The sequence below is a fragment of the Papio anubis genome, chromosome 2 (genome assembly GCF_008728515.1).
Source record: "Papio anubis isolate 15944 chromosome 2, Panubis1.0, whole genome shotgun sequence".
Lineage (NCBI taxonomy): Eukaryota > Metazoa > Chordata > Mammalia > Primates > Cercopithecidae > Papio > Papio anubis.
This window is the reverse complement of record NC_044977.1, coordinates 149,141,482-149,157,428: the sequence shown is the minus strand read 5'-3', so window position 1 is coordinate 149,157,428 and position 15,947 is coordinate 149,141,482. Positions and strand designations below refer to the sequence as shown.

At 33.4% G+C, this 15,947-nt stretch overlaps 1 protein-coding gene across 4 annotated transcripts in view; it reads left to right on the top strand.

The window, feature by feature from the left end:
• Positions 1-15,947, top strand: part of TRPC1 (transient receptor potential cation channel subfamily C member 1) — an 81,571-nt gene that overhangs the window by 52,820 nt on the left and 12,804 nt on the right. For all 4 annotated transcript variants that reach the window (XM_031663707.1, XM_031663706.1, XM_031663709.1 and 1 more), the window contains 4 exons: positions 1,863-2,058; positions 5,736-6,072; positions 11,990-12,129; positions 13,778-13,921. In XM_031663707.1, the coding sequence (XP_031519567.1) occupies positions 1,863-2,058; positions 5,736-6,072; positions 11,990-12,129; positions 13,778-13,921 (817 nt within the window). The remainder of the gene's footprint in view (positions 1-1,862; positions 2,059-5,735; positions 6,073-11,989; positions 12,130-13,777; positions 13,922-15,947) is intronic.

The following is a 15,947-nucleotide window of genomic DNA, read 5'->3' as shown; positions in this document are numbered from 1 at the left end:
TTAACTTTATTAGCACGAGGCTGTTAAATTATTCTGTTTATGAAGAACGACTGTTAAATTATTCTGTTTAAATATGAAGAACTTCCTATTATAACCTCATAATTTGAGTCTGAGTTATATAAAATAAAACTTATTCAACTCCTTTCAAACAGGATTTGAAGAAACTGCTGTGATTATATAATCATAACATAATAAAGCTAGATTTAGAAGTGATCATAGAACCCATTTACTTCAATCCAGTGTTTTATAGACAGTGGAAGAGATTTATAAAGGCTAGATTTTTACTAATAGCAGCATCTAATTAGGAATAGAGTTAAAACTGAAAGTAGGAACAAAGTTATAACTAGAATATAGGAATCCTTGCTTCTGGTTTTCTGTATTTCCATCTAAACTATACGGCCACTTATTTATCTTCAGTAATGTGTTAGAAATGGATTAGATTAATAAGATGTATAAATTTCACTTTTGAATCTCGTAGTCCATCAAATGTTTATCCAAATATGGAATATTTTTGTAATAATATATACTTTTGATAAACGTTCCCATCTGCAGTTAGATTCCTAAATCAAGAAGCAGGGAGTGCCGCATTTGTTAAATAAATCCAATTATTTATTCTCAGGAGTTTTGACTACATAGAAAGTATAAAGAATGATGAGAGAAGTTAAGGCAAAGAAGTTTTTATTCTTAAGTTATAATTTTTATATAGCCAGTTCATGGAAAACCCTATTATATAGAAAGACTAACCAGTGGGAAATCTTCCTGTTTCCCTTTCCTTTCTGTTTGGGAAAAAACTGAATAAAAACATTATTTTCTGAAGCCCAACCTCAAGACCATGGCTCATAATTATTTATTTCTGACTTCATTCCTAAGTTATTATTAAGCTTAGACATAAAGTTAATGTAATTGATTTTTTTTTTTTTTGAGACCCAGGCTGGAGTGCAGTGGCACCATTTTGGCTCACTGCAACCTCCCCCTCCTGGGTTCAAGCAGTTCTCCCAGCCTCAGCCTCCTGAGTAGCTGGGATTACAGGCGCCTGCCACCATGCCTAATTTTTGTATTTTTTAGTAGAGACAGGGTTTTGCCATGTTGACCAGGCTGGTCTTGAACTCCTGACCTCAGGTAATCCACTCGCCTTGGCCTCCCAAAATGCTGGCATTACAGGCGTAAGCCAACACACCGAGCTGTAATTGATATTTTTTAAAAGAATTATATATTAAAACTTCTTCATTTCCCACAAATTAGTTCAGGCCTGCCTTTAATAAGCAGTTCAAACCCAAGATTCAAGGAATAGGGATTCTGAAAGAGAGTTTTTTGTTAGGCGCATTTTAATATCTTTCTAATTTGAATTTCACTCAAATGAGAACTTTATGAATCAAAATGCTATTTTAATATTAGAAGTAACAAACATATTGTAGGCGACTATTATTGAAAAAGCTCTAGTTAAAAATTTTATGATAATGATTGGATAGCATTAAGATATTATGTCTATCGTTAAGGTGAGTAATATAAAAGGAAGTTTTAGCCAATCTTACAGAGAATAAGGGAAAATCAGTTAAGTGAAGAACTGGTTGATAAACATTATTAGAATTTTTAGGAATAACATCAGTATATATAAATGAAAACTGTGCTCATCTAAGACTATTAGTATGAACACAAGGAACATAATTGTGTTATGGTTTTCCCCAAAGCTGTGGAAAATTCGTGCACCAGTAGTTTCCTTTGATTATCCACAGAAAATGACTTCAGATTTTGTATAACACTGTCAGAATTAAAATGTTGCTGAGTAAAAACGTTTTTAGTGAATATAGCTTAATTAGAAGATGGAAATGACATTTCTGATAATAGAATGCTGCATTTTGTAGGAATGATTATGAGGAACTAGCTCGGCAATGTAAAATGTTTGCTAAGGATTTACTTGCGCAAGCCCGGAATTCCCGTGAATTGGAAGTTATTCTAAACCATACATCTAGTGACGAGCCTCTTGACAAACGGGGATTATTAGAAGAAAGAATGAATTTAAGTCGTCTAAAACTTGCTATCAAATATAACCAAAAAGAGGTATGAGGCTTTCTGTAACATATTTAAATTATTTTCTCTACAGTAGTCTAGTGGCTCAGAGCAAAGGCTTTGGAGCAACTCATCTGGGTTGAGATCCTAGTTCTGCTTCCTAAAAATTGTGTCTTGGGATAGTTATTGAATCTGTCTGAGCTTTTGTTTTAATAATTAATTAAGAATATATACTAAAAGGGTTTAGCACAGTAAGTATTAGCATTAAGCAAGTATGCAATAAATGGTAGTTTTTATTATTTTTAGTAATATTGATTTATAACATGGATGTTGATTTAATGTTTTTGCTAAATAGTTGCTACACAGGTAAGATCCTTTGTAGTAGGTACAAACTTTATAGTGAAGTTTCCATCTTGTGTTTTGTCTGTCATAGGTTTGTTTTCATTGATCTGGTTATAAATAGCCCCTTCTATAGTAATAGTGATTTCTATTTAAAAATAAAGTATCAGATATTATATTTCCTGATTCTTCTTATTTATAATTCATTGTGAAACTCAAAAGTGGAGAGGTACATGATATGATAACTAAGTTAAATCTGACTTTTCTGGCATCATCCCTTTCTGTTAAGAGAAATGCCCATTTCTACTCCCCATGCATACATATACATGTGATCCAGGAACTTGAATCAGGAAGATATGCATTTTAAATTTCATTTTTGAGATAATTAACTAAACAGTGAGATTCATATGTAGATAATAACAATATATAATTGATAGTATGAGATGTTGGTAAATGGTATTTATTAGGTATTCTATTTTCATTATTAATATAGATGTTTAAATAAAACTTGCTTATCAAATTTATATTATTACAAAAATGGGGCCTGAAATATATAATGATAGAAGGCCAGATACAGGACCTTTGGTGCTAAGGGCAGAATTTTTTCTTATCTTAGTTAAAAATTTGAGCCTCACAAAGCTATTAGGAAATTGATGGAGGAATTGATGAAGGATGTTTATAAGTTAATATATTTGCTTCTGTGTTCCACAACCTAAAAGGGACATGAAGTACTAGAAAATGATATAATAAGGGGATTACAAGGTATAAAATCAATTAAAGTGATTTAAAAAAAAGAACCTCAAAGAAAGGTGTAAAGAACTAAAATTATCCTGGTTAGGAAAAAAAATCTAAGAGGCAATTTTCTAATGATAGCTATATCCCTGAAGGACTCACAGAGTGGAGTCAAAATAGAACCAAATGTACCGTTTTAAAGAAGATGAAAGAAAAGACAGGAAGTAACAGTAATATTTGTGAGTTGAAAGGAAGATATTTTGCTATTTTAAAGATGAATGAAAATGTAAAATAATTTTTAAAACTAGATTTCTAAATATTATCAATTGGGAAGATATTTTCTCAAATAGTTGGTAAGCTTTGTCTAGGTTATCAATCTTGAATAGCAAACGACCCTGAAACTTAGTGGCATAAAACACTTCACAGTTATTTTATAATAATTTCATAATCATTTTATTCTGCTCGTGGATTCTTAGGTCAGGAATTAGGAAAGGGCATGGCAATCATGATTTCTGTTTCTCCGTGTCTGAGAATTCAGCTGGAGATAAATGACAGGGCTATCATCAGCTGGAGGCTTCTCCGCTCACATGTCTGGTGTCTGAGCAGCAGCTGAGGCCTCAGGAACAGAGAGCTCTGAGTGGTCTGGGTGCTCAGATGGGTGAGTCCACAGAAGGTGGGGCTCCTCAGAACTCACAGCAGGAACCAAGGAGAGGCATGGCCATCACAGTGGGCACTTTGAGGATGTGATCTGAGAAGCCCCTGCGGGCTGACTGGGGTGCATACATATGACCTCTGTATGTAGCCTGGGCTTCCTCACAGCATGGTGGCTTCAGAGTGGCTTTTTACATGGCAGTTCATGGCTCCAAGAGCAGGTGTTCCAGTGAGCAAGGTGGAAGATGCATGGCCTTTTAGGACCTACCTTCAGAAGTCACATAGCATCACCTCTGTTAGAATCTACTAGTTAAATCTATCACAAGCCTGTTGAATTGAAGAGTAGGAAATTTTGACCTCCCCCTCCCCCACCTCGATGATGGAAAGAAAGCGTGTCCATCTTTTACTGCAGACTTAGAACATTTCTAGTTAAACTTTTTATTCCAAATACATAGTTAACATTACTGTGAATTAAATCATCATTGTATAGAGGCATAGCAAGGACAGTAACCAGTCCTGAGATTGCTTTGATATTTGGAGGAAAGGTGAAACTACTGAATTTGAGATGTTACTAAACCTAGTCATTGGTGAGAGGAAAATCTGTTTCTCTCCCAACATTTCACCTTGAGGGACAAATTAAGATTTTCCAAGAACATTGGAATCTGAGCAGAAGAGTAAAGAATGAAGTAAGACTTAATTGCCAAAATTAAGTATTTGCATATAACATACACACATCTTCCCATATACTTTAAAGTGTCTTTCAATCGCTTATAACACCTAATACAGTGCCTACACCTCATTTCATTCATTCAACATAGTACTTGCTGTGAAGAATATTCAAGTTTTGCTTATTTGGAACTTTGTGGATTTTTTCTTCCAAATATTGTTGATCCATGGTTGGTTTAATCCACAGATGTAGGACCGACAGATACAGAGGGCCAACTGTATAGTATATTAGAAATTTTCTTGAAAGCACAATAAACAACAAAACTCTATCCAATTCTTTTTTTCACTACAGTGTTAATTCTACAAATTATATTCTATTTTGGGATAAATCATTTTAAAACAGAAGGTTGACCAAATATTATTGTGGATTACCTGAATAATATCATTTTATAATAATTTCAAACCTGATCACATGATTATATACAGAATTATCAGGACCCTTAAGTTATACTTCACAACATGAGCATTATATTGGAAAAATATTGCCTATGAAATTTGTCAACTTAGAGGATTTGTAAACTTTGGTAAATTAGTTTCTGTACCTGAACTAAGATTTTTCTCATATTTGGGAATATTTTTTCCTTTTCTTCTCACATGAAATTCAGTTTTAAGCAGGCTTAAGAGTGTCTTTAATACCTTTTAAGAAATCTGCAGTGTTTCCTTGGAGCAAAAATAGGTCTAATATTTAGCTTTTTATTGTTTTTGCTATCTTGACATCTTGGCTTCTTGTAACTAAACTCAATAGTTTCTTTACACTGAAGATGTCCAACATTAGTTAGTAGTATCTTTTTCTATGGATTGTGCATGCTAACTTTGAAATTTCATAAATATTATTATAAGAGGTTTTATATATTAAACATGACAAAATGGCTAAGTAGGCTAATAATAATAGTTAATACTTAAAGAGTGCATGCTATGAAACAGGCACTATTCTAAGGGCTTTACCTTTAATCTTCATAACTTTATGAGTAGATACTATTATTATTCCCGTTTTACAGATGGGGAAGTTGATGCTTAAAGAAATTTAAAAACTTGGTAAAGGTCATTTACCAAGTAGCAGAGCCCAGATTTGAATCTAGGTAATCTGGCTCCATAGTCTGTCTTCTTAACTTCTACATGCTTTTATTACTTGTTAGAAAAAGGGAAAAAACAAAACTATGTTCAATGTATAGAACTGATTTGTAAACTCTTATTCAGTAAACTCTGAATATCAACCAATCAGTATTTAAAGGTTTCCTTTTACTTTTTTTCTTTTTAATGTGTGTGTATGTCCTTTTCAGTTTGTCTCCCAGTCTAACTGCCAGCAGTTCCTGAACACTGTTTGGTTTGGACAGATGTCAGGTTACCGACGCAAGCCCACCTGTAAGAAGATAATGACTGTTTTGACAGTAGGCATCTTTTGGCCAGTTTTGTCACTTTGTTATTTGATAGCTCCCAAGTCTCAGTTTGGCAGAATCATTCACACACCTTTTATGAAATTTATCATTCATGGAGCATCATATTTCACATTTCTGCTGTTGCTTAATCTATACTCTCTTGTCTACAATGAGGATAAGAAAAATACAATGGGGCCAGCCCTTGAAAGAATAGACTATCTTCTTATACTGTGGATTATTGGTAAGTATCAAGTTAGTTTGAAAGGTTTTGTCTTTATTTAGCCCACTAATTCTTTCTTGCTTGATGGCATTGTGAATATTGAGTTCAATTTACAATTTCACAGTGTTCACACCACAAGAATTTGAATACTTCCATGATCACTGAAGACTTAACTAACATGTCTGTAAAGATAAATGTTCCTGAACTTGATAAGGAAGCATATCTCTTATTTAATATTTCTTAAATACATGGAATTTTAAAATTATTTATTCTCAGACTCTACAGTTATTCATGATTGTAAAACAGAAAAACAGCTTTAACACATGAATGCTTTTTTGGTGTAAGAATATGAAGTTTTCTTAGGTATTTTGAAACTATTTATACTGTTCTGCATTTTGAAAGTTAACTATTCTATTTCATTTATAACATCAGTTTTCATTTTAAGAACCTATGATCTTTTTGGTTTTTGTTTTGTTTTGTTTGAGACAGTCTCACTCTGTCGCCCAGGCTGGAGTGCAATGGCACGGTCTTGGCTTACTGCAGCCTCCGCCTCCCAGGTTCAAGCAATTCTCCTGCCTTAGCCTCCTGAGTAGCTGGGATTACAGGTGCTTGCCACCACACTTGGCTAATTTTTGTATTTTTAGTAGAGATGGGGCGTCACTACGTTGGCCAGCCTGGTCTCGAACTCCTGACCTCGTGCTCCCCCCACCTCAGCCTCTCAAAGTGCTGAGATTATAGGCATGAGCCACCGTGCCCAGCCTACAACCTATGAACTTTTGCAGATACATCTTGCTTTATCTCTATTTTGGAAACATTATTTAATTTAGATTTAAAGGAGTCCCTGGTGACTCATTCCATAAATCATTTCTTTGTAGTGATAGCCAGATCTCTTCAGAAATGATAGTTTTTAAAAAGGTATAAGACATTTTATTTCTGAAAATTATTTTTATAAGTATTACACTATATAATAAATATCTTAAATCACCTTCTACAGTTTTCACTCATCTTGCCCTCTGTGTGTCAGGGTGCATGTGGAGAGTTGAGGTAGAATCACATTATCTGTTTATGGTATTTTAAAGACACTTTCTTTATTTCCATCTGTATCTTCTAACTTGTTTTTAACCTCAGCACTTCCCATCTGTCCATCTACTATTTGCTATAGAGTAAAAGGGTATTAAAATTTAGTCTTATATATGGCACAAAGTATTGATCATATTTATCTTTTGATTAATACATTCCTGATTGTTTCAATTATTTAATACTTTGATAAGTTATTTCACAATGTTCAATTTTAGTTCTTCTTTAGCTATACAAATACTTTTTATATTTTAGAATGTTTATTTGAAAATCAGTTATTTTCAGGTAACTTGATTGTAATTAGAGTTTCGCTTTTAACAGTATTCAATCCATGATGCATTAATGTTTAAAATTAGGTAAAAATAATATACATCTAAACTCTAGGTTAAAGAGAATTAAATAATTCCTTCTTGTTAATACTTTTATTTCCTGTAGTTTTGCTCTTATCTAAAATTTAATATTTTAATTTAGGAAATAATTTAAACTTTATCATATATGGTTTTATATTGGATTGTGGGACTCTTTTCAATGTGAAATATGTTTGTATTGCTATTTGAGTAGTTAAAAAATTCCTGGAAGTATTTTATACATTAGTTTGAAGAGAATTGCTAAGAATCACTTTCCCTATATTCATTTAAACTGTTTGATTGTTATATATTCCTTAGTCTTAAACAGATGAAATTTTATAACATTTATCTCTATAACCTATTGTTTAGTAGTAAGAAAGAATATTTTCTGTGTTTTGTTGTATTCAGCTTACCCAAGTCTGTATAAGAATCAAGTTAAAGTTTGTATGTCTTAGCAATGAGTAAAAACTCACCGAACTAAAATAGTCATACCACTCTTTGAATAGCATAAATATTACTACTGTCCCCAATTTTCATAATAATAGTAAAACTATGGTTCTTCCCTTTTAAGAATGATGATGCTGTTTTCAATGATATTACATGTATACAAACATGTACCCCCTTACACACATAATATGATGAATTTTCTAACCATATTCTACCTCACTAGAAGAATGCATGTGCATTAAGCCAGTAAAATTCCTGGAAGTATTTTACTTTCCTCAGCACAGCTTCTGCTTTGAAACAGTTTGATCTCAATAAGCCTTGCCAAGGAAGTCTTCTTAAGCCTTTTATGTAATTAGGTCACTCTGGGCTTTTTTTCAGTATATAGATCCAAACCTGCTCTAAGTGAGCATGGAGGAGTATTTTGCTTGCTTGCCTAAAGTCATTGCTTAGTTCAACTTATTATTTCAAACAATGAACACAGTGACTTTTTAATTCATCATGACTAATTTTTGTATATTTGTTTTGTTTGCTTTCATTAGCTTTTCAGAAAAAAAGTAGGGTTAGGTTATAGTACGTAAAAAGAGAATAATTTGTTGAGGAATGCACAGAATATTAGTGGTATCCTTTTACTTAATTTTTGCTATTAAACATAATAGAATGGCTATTATAAAAATGTATTTTTTTAATGTCATGTACCTACTTTGTCTAAGCACAGGCAAAAGCAGATACGACCCCTACACTCATGGAGCTTATGATCTAATAAAAGCCAAATAAAACCATCAAAAACTTGACTTGAAAATCATACAGATAAATGAAAAATCAAAAATAGATTAAGTGCTATTGATTAAAGGTCATAGTGTTAGGAGAGCAAGCATATTATAGGGGCATTTGCCCTAGTCAGGGAGGTGGGGAAAAACACTTTGAGGAAGTAATAAGTGAGCTAAGATCTAAAAGATAAATAGATGTCAACTGAGAGAACTGGGAGAGGAAGCTACTCTAGGCTGAGATAAAAGCACATTCAGAAGCCCAGTGGCAAGAGAGAATGGTACAAAGAAGGATCTGAGTAAAGGCTAACATTACTGGAGCAGGGAGAACCAGAAGAGCTTGATTCAAGATGACGCTGTAGAAACATATTTTACCATACCACGCATGGCCTTGTAGGTCAGGTTAAGTAATTTTGACTTTATACTAAGAACAAGGGGAAACCATTGCCTGCCTGAAGTAGGCGACTGACATGATCAGTTTTGCCTTTTGAAAAGATCATTCTATCTACAGTGTGGAGGATGGGCTGGGAGGATAGTGCTGTGGCAGGAGTAGATGGAGACCAATATTGATGCCGTTGCACTAATGCAGATGAGAGCTGATGGTACCTTGGACTTAGGGTGATTGTGATAAAGAGAGAAGGTAACAGACTTGAGAGATATTTATAATGTAAGGCTAGTAGGACCTGGAAATACATAGTATATGAGAGGTGAAGGACAGGGAGATTATTAAGCAATATTGGTCTTTTGGAAAAGTACTAGATTTGGGGATTTGTGTGTTGGGGGTAGATCCTGAGTACAGTTTTGGATATGTTGAGTTTGAAAAGCCTTTGAGATATTTAAAAGGGATGGCAAGCAGGCAGTTGGTCTGGAGCTTGAGTTAGAAAGGTATGAATATCTGAAAATAGGTGGTATATGAAACTATAGGCATAGGTGAGACACAAGGAGAAAGAATAAATTGAGAAAAAGAGAGGACCTAAGATCAAACCCTTGAGAAATCCCAAGATGGCTGGGATTGCTGCTTTCTAATGTTATTATTAACATTAATTCTAAAAAAAAAAAAAAAAAAAAAAGACCTAAAATATAGAATGTTGGTTATGTAGTGTTTGCATTGCTTGAATTAGTTTAAACTTACTTTGTTCTTTTTGATCCAGCTTGGAAACATGGAATACATCAAGTGTATTAGCTTCATTTTTGTGGGGGTATTGCAGAGGAGCTGGGAAACTAACCAACTGGTCTTCACTGTACTTTCATGTCTGTCTTTTTTGGTCAAGTTTTCTCCAATTCATGTTGTAAGTTTTTGTTAAGAGTTTCTTTTAGGTGAAATATTGCATTTCACAGAAATACATTTCTGTAAGCATCTTTCTTAGTTTGATGTTTTAATATTAACAGGAGTGTATTTAAAGTTTAAATATAAGGGTTTTTGTTTGAAGATGTTTCATAAATAAGGATTTGCACACATCAGGATCTAGGATTAGACAATAATTTTGAGTCTTCAAGAAAGTATGGTCATAGAGGATTTGTTTAATATGTTTCTGCTCCACAGCTCTGAGTGGTAGGTGAAGGTTGAACATAAGAAATATCAGAAAGTTTTCATCCCTACTCCTTCCCCAAATAAAACAGTATTTGAGTTAATAAAATGTTACCTGCAGACTATTTCATTTAACATTTTTAGACAGTTTTCATCTATTCATTTTGAGTAAAAACATACTGAGGTGGAATTGTTAAAAATGTTTTTCTTGTCAGATCTGCAAATGTTTTAAAAACTTTTTTTCTCTATAAAATATGGGTACTGCATAATTACGATGTTTTGAACAGAGATCTTCAAGGATGTTTCTTGTGTTTCCCAGGGGAATTATTTTGCTTACTGATAAGCCAGAGAATGATTCTGATTGGACTAATTTGATCTCCACCCATGTGTACTCTATTCTTTTGTTACTCTATATTCTTCCTGAAGATGACTTAATGAAGGAATGTACCATAAAATGATCCTGAATTATGTTACTGAAGTCTGGTACTCCTAAAAATATATAGTTATAGAGGAGCTTCTGGCCAAAAAAGGGAAAGTTTTTCTGTTTGTTTGCTTTGGTTCTTATTTTTGTATATTTATCCATTTAGCAATATTTTTAGCACCTTGTTTATATCAGGTACTTTTCAGGACATTTGGAAACATTGGTAAATAAAACAAAGATTCTTACCCTTGAAGAGCTTACCCAAAGTGGGGGAAAGATAGTCAATTAATAATATACCTAATAAGTAAATTATATTCAGTGTTAAAAAAGAGGTAAGTACTACAAAAGAAAGGTAAAAGCAGAGTTAGGAGAATTGGGAGTGGGGGACAATTTTAAAGTTGCAAAGAGTTTGCAATTTTAAATAGGGTAGTCAGGGAGGGTGATGAGCAAAGACATGAAAAAGTGAAGTAGTTAGGCAAATGGATCTCTGGGTGAGGAGGGTCCAGCCAGAAGGAGGCCAGTATAAAGGCCCTAAAGGCAGGAGTCATGTGTTCAAAGAACAGCAAGGAAGCAAGGAGGCCAGCGTGGCTAGAATAGCACAAGGAAAGATTAGTAGCAGATGAGGTCAGAGAGGATAGGTAATATGGAGCCTTGCAGGCCATTGTAAAGACTGGTTTTGATTCTGAGTAAAATGGGATTTAAGGAAGGGTGCAATGCCCACTATGCACAATCAGCAGCAGTGGTTTTGTTTTTTTTGACATTCGCACTCACAGAACAAAATAGGCTGAAACCTGGTACTAGGTTTACTTAAATTTGTAGAAGTAAAAGATTTGAACTTAAATATATAAACTTGAGATCCTTTGCCACATAGATGATTTTTAAAGCCATTAGATTGGGTGAGATCATTAAAGTAGTAAGTTTAGGTAGAGAAAAGAAAAGGATCAGGGACTGAGCCCCTTGGGCGGGGGTGTGTGTATGTTTGTGCACGCACATCCATGTGTATGTGTCCGTGTGTGTGTATCCGTGTGTGTCTCCGTGTATGTATGTATCCCTGTGTGTGTGTCCATGTGTGTGTATCCATGTGTGTTTGTGCCCATGTGTGTTTGGCATCAATTTATTTGGTTTCTTGTATTTGTTCCACATCCAAAGATGAAACTTAAGGTTATTTTCTTCAAGTCATATGAAAGTTAAGGTTATTTTCTTTCAGATTTTAAGAACTTTTCACTAAAATGTTTTTGTTTTTGTTACTTTTCTTTTGAATAAGGCTATAGGTGGCCCAAGGATTATTTATTTAATATTTAGTTTATTATTGAATTAAGAAAGTGTTATCTGATTTTTTTCTTCCTTTTCTTAGGGATGATTTGGTCAGACATTAAAAGACTCTGGTATGAAGGGTTGGAAGACTTTTTAGAAGAATCTCGTAATCAACTCAGTTTTGTCATGAATTCTCTTTATTTGGCAACCTTTGCCCTCAAAGTGGTTGCTCACAACAAGGTGACTATTTACTATGTCAATTGAAGGCACAAATTAAGTTTATTTTGGAAATAACTAAGATATTTAGCTACGTAACTCAGAGTTACATTGAGCCAGATCGGTGTCTGGTGTGTTTTCATTCTAAGCCTATCTGTGTGCACATAGTTTCCTATTTTACCAGTAGTTTACAGGGCGTGACGTACCTTTACATGATGGTTATGTATTATATAACAGGGACCATAGTTGATATTTGGTATACTTTATCTCTTTTTATCTACCCTGGGATTCTTTGAGACTGAAGTCCTTATTTCCTTATTCCCATTTTGCAAATAAGAAAAATGAAGCCTAAAAATATTAAACAACTTGTCCAAACCACACAGTAAGAAACCAAGACTGGATTTAAATCCTGCTCTGTCTAGGCATTTTCTTTCTACTACATGCCAATTCCTTATATCTGACCCTAGGTTCTTTTAGCTTATTAACCTGTATATACTTAAAATGAGAACAAAGTAACTTAAAATGATTAGTTTTAGATATCTTTATATCTGCCAGAAAGAGAGTTTCCATTCCATTCCATTCCATTATATAATATTTTACACATTTCAAATCATGATTATCAGCTTTAAAAGTGATGTATTATTTTTCTAATAACTATATATTTTATTTAGAATTTGACAAAAATCTACCCTTATAGATAACTTATAATTTTACTTTCATCAAAATTTAAGTTCCCCCAAGCCCAGAAAGGGTAATAAATTTTGTGTTAACTAACTTTGTTTAAACCCTGAGTTTAGAATTCTTCTGGGGTGTCACATTCAAGGAACTAAAATATACAATATTCTCTGTTTTTCTTTTTATTAGTTTATAGATTATTGAAAAGGCAAGCTCATTGTTTTACATCATTTTACTTTATTAAAAAATTCTATTTAATTGATCAGTACTATGGAATATGTTAGGTATGTTCAGTGTCTAGAGTATGAAATTACTCAGAAAATAAAAATTGGTCATATATAGATAAATTATTTGATAATGGGACTGAGAGACATTGCTTTTTCATATTGATCTCTTTAGTTCTATAAGTGAAGTACCCATATAATTTATTATCCAAATCAGGACATTTTGAGAGTGAAAGGGGGCACTATTAATAATTATGCCAGGACAACTGGTACAGCATCTTAAACTATCCCAGGCAATGGGGACATTTGACCGCTATGTCTAGGTACAATAATGCCCTCTTTTTTATTTTGTATTTAAAAGGGGGGAAAAAACTCTAATTCCAAGTCAAAGGAGTAGGTTCATGTAATATGATAGGGAATTAATTGACAGCACATGTACTTAACGTTTGTGTTGTGAAATTTAAGAAAACTAGCCAACATTTCATTGATAAAAAGTTTAATGATCATTTAAAAAATACTTAATTTTCTAAAATTTAAGAGTTTATGGAAAAACCTCTTCATATAGAGTGATAATGCCTCACATACATAATAATCTTTTATTTCATTAAAATATTATTTCTATTTAAAAAGAAGAACCCTATAAAATGTAAGTGGAGATCTCCCTATAAGAAGACAAAATTAAAATGGCTTTCTTTCAACAGTCAGAATACTTGCTTTTATTTTCCTAAATTGAGAGAGCTTATTTACCTTTGGCTTTTTCTTCCTAACCTTAGTTTCATGATTTTGCTGATCGGAAGGATTGGGATGCATTCCATCCTACACTGGTGGCAGAAGGGCTTTTTGCATTTGCAAATGTTCTAAGTTATCTTCGTCTCTTTTTTATGTATACAACCAGCTCTATCTTGGGTCCATTACAGGTAAATAATTAAAATTTCTTAAAGAACATTTGTTAGATGTCATTACTGTTACATCTTTCTACTTGTCCACTGGAATACTGTTCTCTCATGATATTAAAGCTAAACTTTGCTTTTGAGAATAAGTAGCAATTAGAAGGACACAGCATGTTTATCTGCTTTGCTTCTGGCTCAGTGATAATCCTTTGCTTTCAGGTATTCCAAGTTTATTACGCTGTGATCCATTAGCCTCCTCCCCCCACTCCATAGACATAGATATGTTTAAAATATAATTGCACTTCAGACAGTAGAGTAACATAAAAATCTGCTTTTTGTCAAAATGAATCTCACATTTAAAGTTTTAAATATTTTAGGTTATAAGTATAAAGGAGGACCTGTGCAAACAAAAATAATATTTGATGATTTTGAATAAGCTATATTTAAAAGAATACCTTCACTTTTGTTTAGTAAATATTAAATGTAATAAGTTGGAAAGTAGCATACTTAGAGCTTAAAAATTTATAGAGGCTATGTAGTTCAGCTTTATATTTTATAATACTTTATAGTTAAAGAAATTGAGCTTTTGAGATGGGATACGATTTGTCCAAAGTAGTATGATTATGTATGAGAATTCAAGACTAAATTTTCAGTCACTTTGCACCAAAGACAAGACTCACAATTGGTTGCATTTACCCCACAGAGTTTCGTAACTGGTTGTTTTCAGAAGGTGGGGTCAACTCTGCTAGCTCTATGTAATACTATAGCTTATTAATTCTGAAAATCTGAACAATATTCATTTTTCCTTAATTCAAAATTTACTAACAATTTAGATTGTGTCATATTTTTAAAGGTGATATTTTAAATAAAAGGCATAATTACCTTCTCCAAACAGGGATATGAAAATAAAATATATAGGAAAAACCTGATTTGATTAGGCTTGTGCTGTCATCCAGCAACAGTGTTTCCTGAAGTGTGGCTCTTTCTTAACCAAGTCCTGTGAGATGCTCTGAATTAAGTAAGTTTGGGATACACTGCATACTGTATACCTCTTTTGGGAATTGACAGTGCATGTTATCACATTAAAGCCTCTGAGAAAGAAAGAAATTTGTTTAGCCTTATTCAAATCATCATTACCTAAAGTCATTTAACCTCATACCTGTTTTTCATGAAATATGTGCAAGTCTCTGTATTTTTCCAAAACATAGTAAGCCATAGAAACACTGGCTTAAACTATCTGTTCTTTTGATTTATTTTTGTCACTAATATCATCTATGAATGCTTTAATCAAGAGTCTACAGTGTTTTTACATGCACATTGATTTTTTTTTTTTTAAACTGAAAATGGATGACAGAACTAGGTTTCTATACTACAAATTTCTTTATGGACCCCTCTAAAGGGTTAAAAAGGAGAAAGTATAATATTGTTTAGGAATGAAGAGTCAATTTCTGACTTCTGTTTCCAGCCGACACGGAGTAATAAGGATTGGATTTACCCTTCTACCTAAAGCAATCAAAAAGGAAAAAAGAACAAAATATATGAAAGAACAGCTTATAAGAAACTAGACAGAAGGCAATAAACAACAGTGATCTCTAAGAAACAAGAAACAAAGATTACTCCAGCTTACTGCTTTGTGAGAATTTTTAGGCTATTGTGCAGAGTGGGTCATTGCAGTCAAAGCCTGGCAGAAATCTGGATTTAGGAGACCGATATGAGAGGCCAGTGAGACCCAAAAGACTAGAGTTTGCAGGAAGGGTACTGGAGAGGACACAGCAGCACAGAAAGAAAATTCTGTAGATCTGCAGTTGTCTCCCTTGAGTATTCAGCAGAGTACTGATTAGCATATGCATGTGAGGACACTACCTGGGGCAGGGAAAGAACCATCTCATCCGACAGGATTAGTGGAAACAGTACTTAGAGCTCACGTAGAGGAGAATGCCTGTTTAATACACTGATCATTGGGTAGAGTACTTAGAAGGGTCTTGCCTCAATACTTATCTCTAGCCTACACACTGCTCTGGTTTCAGCGAACAAATATTAAAAGCAAGATGTG